A 9,728-nucleotide genomic window follows, 5' to 3' on the forward strand; every position below is an offset into this window, starting at 1 on the left:
CCTGAAAATAACACAATATTGTAAATCAACTATAGTGAAAGGAAGGAAGGAGGAAAGAAAAGCCATCCAGATAAGAAAAGAAGAAATAAAATTATCTCTATTCATGAACAAGATCATTATCTATGTAAAAATCCTGAAGAAAACAAACTAACAAAAAATCCTTGAACTAATAGAGTTTAGCAACATCAAAAGATGCAAGGTCAATATACAAAACTCTGTTTCTGCACATCAGCAATGAACAACTGGAAACCACAATTTTTTTAAATGCCATTTATAGGACTTCCCTGGTGGTACAGTGGATAAGAATCCACCTGCCAATGCAGGGGACACGGGTTCGACCCCTGGTCTGGGAAGATCACACATGCCGTGAAGCAACTAAGCCTGTGCTCCGCAACTATTGAGCCCATGTGCTGCAACTACTGAAGCCTGAGAGCCTAGAACCCATGCTCTGCAATAAGAGAAGCCACCTCAGTGAGGAGCCTGCACATCACAATGAAGAGTAGCCCCCAACTCGCTGCAACCAGAGAAAGCCCATGTACAGCAATGAAGATCCAACACAGCTAATAAATAAATAAACAAATAAAATAAAAATTTTAAAAATGCCACTTACAATCGTACCAGAAAACATGAAATACTTAAGTATAAATCCTATAAAATATGTGAAGGATTTATATGCTGAAAACTACAAAATATTGATGAAAGAAATCAAAGAATTTCCAAATAAATGGAGAGATATACTATATTCATGAATTGGAAGACTCAATATCGTCAAGATGTCAATTTCCCCCCAGTCAAATTCCCAGCAGGACTTTTTTGTAGACATAGACAAAACAGCAGCACCTTTTTGTGATATACTTTTTGTAGATATATAAAATTCATACATACAAAGGAACTAGAATAGTCAAAACAATTTTGTGAAAGAACAGATTTAGAGAACCCACACAACCTGATGTCATGACTTCCTATAAAGCCACAGTAATCAAGACTCTACTATTGTTGAAAGACATGTGGATAATGGAACTGAACTAGCTCCACACAAATATGATCAAGTGCTTTTGGACAAAAGTTCAAAGGCAATTCCGTGGAGAGAAAACAGTCTTTTCAACAAGTGGTGCTGCGATAACTGGCCATCCACAGGCAAGAAAAATCAATCAATCAATCAATCAACCAATCGATCACCTCAGCTCATACCTTACACATAAGAAAAATTAACGTAAATACACTGTTAGGAGAATGAAGAAACAAGCTACAGTCTGGGAGGAAATACTTTCAGATTACATATCTGACACGTTCTCCCCATTTTAGTGTGCCATGACATGTCACTGTGATTTTGGGGGAAGGCTCCCCATGCCATGCCTGGGGATGGAACCTGCCCTCTGCAGTGGAAGCGCAGAGCCCCAACAACTGGACCACCAGGGATGTCCCTTGTTGTGATTTTTATTGTCATGTCCCTGATGGCTAAGGACGGGCTGATCACTTTCTCTTGTGCTTACTTGCTTATTAACCGTTAGGATACCCTCTTTTGTAATATGCCTATTCACAACTATTACCTTTGCTAAAATGGGATTCTTTCTTTCCTTGTTGATTTGGCAGAGCTCTTTATATATTCTGGATCTTCATCCTTCATCAAAGATCTATATTGCATCTATATTACATCCTTTCCCAGGCAGGACTACCTTTTCACTCTTAATGGTGGCAGATGTCTGAGGACCAGGAGAGAGACTCAAAGCAGATCAGAGGCTAGGCTGGACTCACCACTTGGCACCCAACCCAGGATCACAGAGTGCCCCTGCCTTGGACTTTTGTGAGAAAAGAAACTTCTTGTCCTAATCACTAGCCTTGTGCGTTGTCTTGCTCAAGGTGAGGAAGGGAGGAATCCTGCCTCTCCCTTACCCATCCACATGAGCAGGATTGAGGTGCCAAATGCAGCTCGGACCTGGATGCCCACCTACACCACACTTCCTTCTTCAGATCCCGTGTGATGTTGCCCCATCTGAGTATTGTCATGGCATCTGTCCCTTCAGAGTCCTTGTTTTCTCTTTAATACACGCACCGCTAGCCTGTGTCCCCGATGTCTTTGAAATCAGGACCCGTGATTCCTGGCATTACCTCTGTTCTTCGGGCCCACTCTGAGTTTTCTGGCCCACCCCGGGTGGAGGCAGACACAGATGCAAATGAGGGTCCAGGATGTGCATTATATGGTTGCAGCGAGTGATGCAGGTGCATCACCCACCTCTTGGCCCTGTTAGTGACTGGGCTCCGAGTCACAGTAAGTCCATGATGAAAATTCTCACTGTACATTTTCCTTGTACGTTCTTTCTGTGCACATCTATCATCTGAGAGAGGACGGTCTCAGCTGACCTGTCTTGCACAGCCATTTCTGCCAACTCTGTGTCCCATGGGTACAATGCAATCTTACCTCCATGGGTCTGGGACCCTGTACCCAGAGCCCCCCAAGCTCCTATAGTCCTGTGTTGGCAGATGGAGGGTGACGGGTACACAGGGACCCAGGCTCAGCCTTGGGAAGGAAAACCACTCCCAGCCCTCCAGGGAGGCCGGGATCTAGTGAGTTTGTGAAGTGGGGGTTACAGGTTGAGAGGGTTCTCATTTGGGGCTTTCATCTTCTCTGTGGAGAAGGATGTGACTCAGGTAAAACATGTCGGAAGAAGGTGCAGAACTCTGGCACTGGCTACGCTCCCTGTGGGCTTATCATGGCCTTTCCTCCTGTTACTGCCTTTCAGGCTCTGTGGGGTGAGCTCATTTTCCAGGCTCAGAGGGGCCCACAGCTTGCTCAGGGTCACAGGCTCAGAGGTGATGGAGCTGGGACTGGGGTTGACCACTCAGCTGCCGGGAGAGGGCGGTGGTGGAGGATGGAGGCTCAGGCAGTGCATGTGGGTGGAGAGGGACAGAGTGTGGTCCAGACTGGTGGAGAGGTTGCTTCGGGGTGGGGGGTGGGGGAGTTCAGGGCCCCGGGTTGGGGTCTGCAATCATTGTGGGGAGACATGAAGCGGCCCGAGAGGCTGGGTCGGGTAGGCTGTAGAGGGTGGAAGGGTGAGCAGGAGTGGACACTGCAGATCACGAGGGGGCCTGAAGGGGAGGCTGGGCTCGGCACCTGAAAACGATGTCCTCCCCACGATGCGTGAACCTGGATGGAGTGAGAAGTGGCTCCACGTACCCCTCGACGCTCTCCAGACCAGAAACGTCCCTGGGGAGGAGACACCCAGTTTGGGTCCATGTAGGGACGCGGGAGGTCTCTGGGGCCGGGCAGGACGGCGCTGGCGTGGGTGCCCGTGAGTCTCGAAGGATGGTCGGGCCGACCTTCCAGCCCCGTGGGTTTCTCGGGGCACAGACCCGCGCGTCACCCCCCCAACCCGATGCTGGGCCGCCCGTGCCAATCACTTCGCTTCACCAGGATCGGGTTGGGCCGTTGCGTTTCCGGAGTTGGGCACCTGCCCATCTCCCGGAGCGCAGAAGTCCGAGATGGGCAAAGACCGGGTGCAATTGAGAGCGTCCCGGGGTCCGCCGAGGCGGCCGGCGGAGCGGAACTAAGGCCAGGCTGGGCGTGCCCGCGGGGCGGGGCTCCGGCGGGCGCCCTGGACACTGTCCGCGGTGCTGAGCGCCCTCCAGGGCGCGCCGGACCATGCGCCATGGGGAACCGCAGCGCCGCGGACGCGGGCGCGCTGCTGGCGGGGGGCCCCGGGGCGGCGGCGGCACTGGCGGGGGGCGTGCTGCTTATCGGCGCGGTGCTCGCGGGGAACTCGCTCGTGTGCGTGAGCGTGGCGGCCGAGCGCGCGTTGCAGACGCCCACCAACTACTTCATCGTGAGCCTGGCGGCCGCCGACCTGCTGCTCGCCCTGCTCGTGCTGCCTCTCTTCGTCTACTCCGAGGTGAGCCCGCGGCGCGCCCGCAAGCGCAGACCCACCAGCTCCGGGCCCCCTGTCCCGGGCCACACAGGGGACCCCGCGGGACCCTGCCGCTTGGCTTCTCGGAAGCCACGAGCTGGGCGCCGCGCCTGGTCCCAGGACGACCGGAGCCGCCGGCCCCTCCGAGCCTCGCCCCCCTCCCCCACCTTGCTGTCCATCTGCCAGCTTTGCTGTCTGTCCGCCCTCCTTCTGTCTCTCTCTCCTCTTCTCCTTCTCTGTCTTGGTGTCTGTTACCCAAAAAATGCCTCCGTCCTTCATGCAGAGACCCCAGAAACAGGCGACTTTGGCAGTCCAGCCCCCTCAGCTGGGTTCCACTCCCCCAGGGAAGCCAGCTGGACAGGCAGATTCAGGCTCACCCCCACGCCGGCTCCCCCGAGGCACAGACACACACTCGTCACTGCACGAGGCCACACCACAACCATGCAGGACCACAGCTGTGAGAACCAGCACGCCCCAGGGCAGGAGACCCTCACTCATGCACAGACTCGCCTCCTGCAGTAGGGGCCGCTCAGCTGCTAGGGGCCGCAGGGCAGTGAGCACAGAGGGACACCCAGACACCAGGGCCTGACAGCGGGACCAAGGGAAGGGGCAGGCGTGGGGTCTGGAGCCCCTGAGAGAACCTGGGCAGTACCCCAGATCATGTCTGGCCCATGGGTGGTCCCCCCTTGGCACCAGCCATGTCCACTTGCAGTTTGGGCAGAGAAAATCTGCTAAGGGCTGAGTTGGGGGCAAGGAGTCCTGGGCTGTGGGGGAGGGGAGGCTTGTTTTTCTAAGGTGGACACAGTGAGTCTGGGCAGGGCTGGGGCAGAGGCTAGCAGGACAAGGACAAGCATGACCTGCCACTCCCCCAAGCCGCAGACAGATGTCACGGTGACAGCTCTTAAGCTCCTAATCGTCCCAAATCAGCAGGAGGGGATTTAGGAGGGGGCGGCTGGCTGCTCCTTTGCCCTTGGGGGAGCTCCGGGCCCAGTGACTTTGTAACAATGATGTAGGTGCCATTATCACCCTCACTGTACGGGTGAGGTGACAGGAGCAAAAAGACCCGTCCAGAGGCCCAGAGAGTGAGAGTTTCAGCAGACAGGCCAACTCTTAGCCATCTGCTGGGGGGGAAATAGGGGTGCTGGGCTCACACTCGAGGGCAGCAGGGTCTGCAATGGTGCAGAGAGCGGCCCCCGGGTACCCTGAGCCCCACAGCATCAGCTGTCACAGTCCTCAGGTGACTACGCCCCCAGGATTCTGCGCCCCGCCCACCCCCTTTCTCAGTTCTAAAAGAAAGGAAAGGGGGTGTCTCTTGGCGCCCAGGTTGAGGGGTGGGCAGGACTGCCCAGCTGTCCGCTGCTCACTCCCCTCCCTTCCCCTCTGATATTCAGCCCCCTGCGCCCCCGCTCCCGCAACAGTGGGGGTCAGAAAGACAGCGCCCGCGCGCAGCGGGGGAAGCCTTAGCGCCCTGTGTCTATTGTTGCTCCCGGGCCCCTCCCTGTGCCCAGGTCCAGGGTGGTGTGTGGCTGCTGAGCCCCGGCCTCTGCGACGCGCTCATGGCCATGGACGTCATGCTGTGCACGGCCTCCATCTTCAACCTGTGTGCCATCAGCGTGGACAGGTAGGCCGCCCCCGCCGGCCCCCTCCCTTGTCCGGCCGCCCCGCCCCCGCTGCCCTCACCGCGCTCCCCGCAGGTTCGTGGCCGTGGCCGTGCCCCTGCACTACAACCGCCAGAGCCGCGGGGGCCGGCAGCTGCTGCTCATCGGCGCCACGTGGCTGCTGTCGGCGGCGGTGGCGGCACCAGTGCTGTGTGGCCTCAACGACGCGCGCGGCCGCGATCCTGCCGTGTGCCGCCTGGAGGACCGCGACTACATTGTCTACTCGTCCGTGTGCTCCTTCTTCCTGCCCTGCCCGCTCATGCTGCTGCTCTACTGGGCCACGTTCCGGGGCCTGCGGCGCTGGGAGGCCACCCGCCGCGCAAAGTTGCATGGGCGAGCGCCCCGCCGCCCCAGCGGCCCCGGCCCGCCACACCCGGACGGCATCCCGGCCCCCAACGCCGCACTGGCCCCCGACACCACCCTGGCCCTTGATTCCATCCCAGCCCCAGACGCCGCTGTGCCCCAGGACGCCCTCCCGGCCCCAGACGGCATCCCGGCTCCCAACGCCACCCCAGTCCCTGATGCCGTCGCGCCCCCAAACACCATGCCGGCCGAACACCCGCTGCACACCCGCAGGAGGAGACGTGCCAAGATCACGGGCCGGGAGCGCAAAGCTATGAGGGTCCTGCCTGTGGTGGTCGGTGGGTAGCGGCCCGCGGGCGGGAGGAGGGGAAGACGGCAGCGCCCAGGATGGGAGGTGGCGCCCAAGGCGGAGGGCTTGGCGGGGATCTGCTCACAGCAGCCCCAACCCTGCCCCCAGGGGCCTTCCTGCTGTGCTGGACACCCTTCTTTGTTGTGCACATCACACGGGCGCTGTGTCCCACGTGCGCCGTGCCCCCGCGGCTGGTGAGCGCAGTCACCTGGCTGGGCTACGTGAACAGCGCACTCAACCCAGTCATCTACACCATCTTCAACGCCGAGTTCCGCACTGTCTTCCGCAAAGCTCTGCGCTTCTGCTGCTGAGCAGACCGACGGCACCACAATCCCTGTCGGGACCCGGCCTCTCCTGGGTTTTGGAGGAGTAATTAAACAGATCCCGACACCCACTGGGAAGGCTCTTGGAGGCTGGGGAGGGGGCACGGAGGAGGAGCCCAGGCCCCCACTGACCCTCATCCCGCCAGGTAACCCCTTCCTTCCTTCCTTCCTTCCTTCGGAGGAAGCCCAGAGAACAGACCCTCACAAAGCCAGGTCCTGGCTCTGCCCCTGGGGTGGGCAGGGAGGCTGCAGGGAGGTGCATTCAGCTCTGCCTGAGGAGAGGCCTCAGAAACAGGGGCAGCCATTGCCTGGAAGGCTGCCCTGGGCTCACACCCTCCCCTAACAGGTTCCCTCCTCTCCACACCCAGTCAGCTGCAACCCACCCCCACCCGACAGCTGTTCCCAGGCCGGCAGACTCCTCCCCTCATCCTGGTGGCCCCATCCACTGTCCCTGCAAAATGCAGCTGAGCTGCCCCTGCCACCACTGTGGCAGCTGCCTCAAGGTCAGAGCACAGCGCCCTGCCAGCTCCTGACCTGACAATAGATGCCCAACTCCCGGAGGAGTGGGGCTGGGTGCTGCGTGGGCTCCCGGGGGCAGCCTCCCTCCAGGCAGGGCCAGCACAGGCCCTCAAGGCGCTCAGCCATTCTCTGCCCACATGGCTGGGCCCAGGGCGAGAGCAGGGAGGGGAGGGGCTGCCCCTCCCCCGCCCACAGCATGACCCCAGCCCAGGACTCCAGCCCCACTTGGACTCTACCTGGGCCCTCCCAGTCCCCTGCTGCTCCCAGTGCTGTGGCTGAGCCCTCCTGTCAGGGACGCTGTGACCAAGCCAGCCACTGCCGGGTGCCAAGTTCTCCTCTGAATGTGAGAAACTGTGGGCTGTGAGGGCCACGGCATCAGGCCCAACCTCAGAATGCTAACTGGTTCCGTGGAGAGAGGGGCCACTGTCCCTTTCTGGGTGAGCACCCTTTCCTGCTCAGAGTCTCGGCTGCTGCCTCCTCCTAGAAGCCCCCCTGACCGCCCCCAGCCTGCCCCTATCACCCTGGGAGAGACTTGCCCTTAGGGAACCAAGAATTGATGGACTGGGGGCCCATACAGGGTGCGGTATCTCTGCACCACACAGGGACCCACACAAAATGGGGGTGGGGGAGGGGCCCCGGGGCAGGACCCTGGCTCCGGTGGCTGCTTCAGCTTCCAGCACCTTCTCACCTGTGAAGCATGAGGACGGCTGCAGCAGAGCTGGGCTGGTGGCACCTCCTGGGAGCCTCAGACTTGAAGAGACTCACCAGGCTGACGGCAGGGTCAGGGTCAGAGCAAGGGGCCCTGCCGCCTGGCTCCACGTCCCTCAGGTCCACGTGCCACGCCTGTGCCCTGCCGCCCATCTCTGATGTGCCCCCACATGTGCTTGGGGGGCTTTCTGTGGTCACTTCTGGTGGTCAGAGCTGGCTTCTGCTGCTGCCAAGAGGGTCTCAACGAGCAGCATGCCTGCCTGCCAGCCATGCCCACCCCACCCAGGGGTCTGTATGGGGCGAGGCCACATCCCCATCCATGTGCCCTTCTCATCTCCTGTACTGGGGACAGGGTTGACTGTGCTCAACAGGCCAGGCCAGTAAGTGCACTTCTCTCAGGGGCGGGGCTGCAGATGGGCTGGTATCTGCTGGTGTCCCTGTGCTGTCCCCATTGGCCCTGTGGGCAGACTCCTGTGTCCCCCAAGAGGGGGACAAGGTAGGCACAGGGGAGGACAAGGTGGGCACAGGGACAAGGAGGGCAGAAGAGGGGATGAGGTAGGCACAGGGGGTACAAGGTGGGCAGAGGGAGGGACAAGGTGGTCACGGGGACAAAATGGGCATGGGGGGACAAGGTGGGCACGAGGGAAACAGGTTCTGATGTACAGAGCCTGGCTGACCCGAGGACCCCAGCGGGTGCCTCGAGGGTCCCAGCACACACGGCCAGGCCCACTGACACCAAGGGTCACCACGGTGTCAGCTCAGAGGTCTGGCAGCGGCCATGTGGCTATCCACACTACACGCCCACAGAAGCCAGACCCTGGCCTGTCCCTCGCGGCTGTGTCTGGTAGGAGATGCTGTCAGAAGCACTGACACAGAACTGAGGATGTCGACACACCCTTGGCATCTGGACAGCAATTTCCAGACGCCTCCTGATGTCCAAGGTGACACAGAGACAGCCTCCCAGACTTAGAAACGACACACTGGAAAACTGCCCCCAACACATGCGATCTCCAGGCTTCCACTTTAAGGAGAGGGGCGGAGAAGCCGCCCCCATCCCAGGAGACTCCCGCCCAGGACGGCTTCCCTGCAGGTCCTGGTCCTGAGGCTGCTGAGTCTGCTGATGGGGAGGCTGCTGACTGGAACTGGACGCCAAGGAAGGACCTGGAACCCTTTCCCTGCGGCCGCCCCACCTAAGTCACCATTTTAGCCTTTTAGGGTTTGGGGGGACTCTGAGGGTGCAGCCTTCTCCATCCCCTCAGCTGAGGCCGACGTGCCCCCCATCCCTGGTCCTCACTTCCCACACCTTCATGCTGTGCAAACCCCAGGGCCGGGCCGGGCCTTCCCAAGGTGGTGAAGAGGCGGGAAGACAAAACGAATAAAACCCAGACAAACCCGCTGAGTCCGCGGAGGCAGAGGGGCTTCTGGGGGCGAGGTCCTCCCAACTCGGAGCCAGGCTGGGCCTGGGGGATGGGCGTGGGTGCCTCCAGGGCTCACACCCTCTTCCCGTTGGGACTCCAGCCACCCCCTCAGCTCACTGGGGAGCCTGTGTCCCAAAAGGCAAGTCTCCATGTGCTACGGATTCGGAAGAACCTTCTGGAAGCAGGAGCTGGGAGGCGCAGGCTGGCAGTGCCGTGAACATGGCGGAACCCTGCCTCGGAGGCAAGCGTCGGGGTCAAAGTCTGTGACTTAGTCCCACAGCTCATCCTTCCACCTCCTCTCTCAGTGCACAGACGACGGGCGCCCAGGCTTTTCTGGAACCCAGGCTCTGGAACCCAGGTGCGGGCAGGAGCCACACCGGGCGGGTCCCAGGCGCACTCTGTGCAGAGGGAAAGGCAGCACGTCCGGACGCAGCGTCACCCCCGAGGGTGGACGGAGGCTCGGCCTTCCTCACTGGCGGCTCCGGGGCCCCAGCTCCCGGCGACAGGTGCCGGCCTCTGTCCCACCGACGGGCCCTTCCCGCCGTGGA

General features: G+C 59.8%; 1 protein-coding gene across 1 annotated transcript; it reads left to right on the plus strand.

Annotated features, from left to right (window-relative positions):
- The first annotated feature begins 3,647 nt into the window (after positions 1-3,647).
- On the plus strand, positions 3,648-6,523 carry DRD4 (dopamine receptor D4). The gene is made up of 4 exons (XM_057726527.1): positions 3,648-3,887; positions 5,411-5,523; positions 5,597-6,201; positions 6,321-6,523. The coding sequence occupies exons 1-4, from the start codon at positions 3,648-3,650 to the stop codon at positions 6,521-6,523; spliced, it is 1,161 nt and encodes a 386-aa protein (XP_057582510.1).
- The last annotated feature ends 3,205 nt before the right edge of the window (positions 6,524-9,728 follow it).

Source organism: Hippopotamus amphibius, chromosome 3 (genome assembly GCF_030028045.1).
Source record: "Hippopotamus amphibius kiboko isolate mHipAmp2 chromosome 3, mHipAmp2.hap2, whole genome shotgun sequence".
Taxonomy (NCBI): Eukaryota; Metazoa; Chordata; class Mammalia; order Artiodactyla; family Hippopotamidae; genus Hippopotamus; species Hippopotamus amphibius.

Bases quoted from the DNA above. Each gene is read 5' to 3' on its own strand.
- DRD4 (XM_057726527.1), top strand. From the start codon at position 3,648: ATGGGGAACCGCAGCGCCGCGGACGCGGGCGCGCTGCTGGCGGGGGGC. The intron at 5,524-5,596 runs GTAGGCCGCCCC...CGCTCCCCGCAG, and splicing joins TGTGCCATCAGCGTGGACAG to GTTCGTGGCCGTGGCCGTGC. The intron at 6,202-6,320 runs GTGGGTAGCGGC...CCCTGCCCCCAG, and splicing joins GGTCCTGCCTGTGGTGGTCG to GGGCCTTCCTGCTGTGCTGG.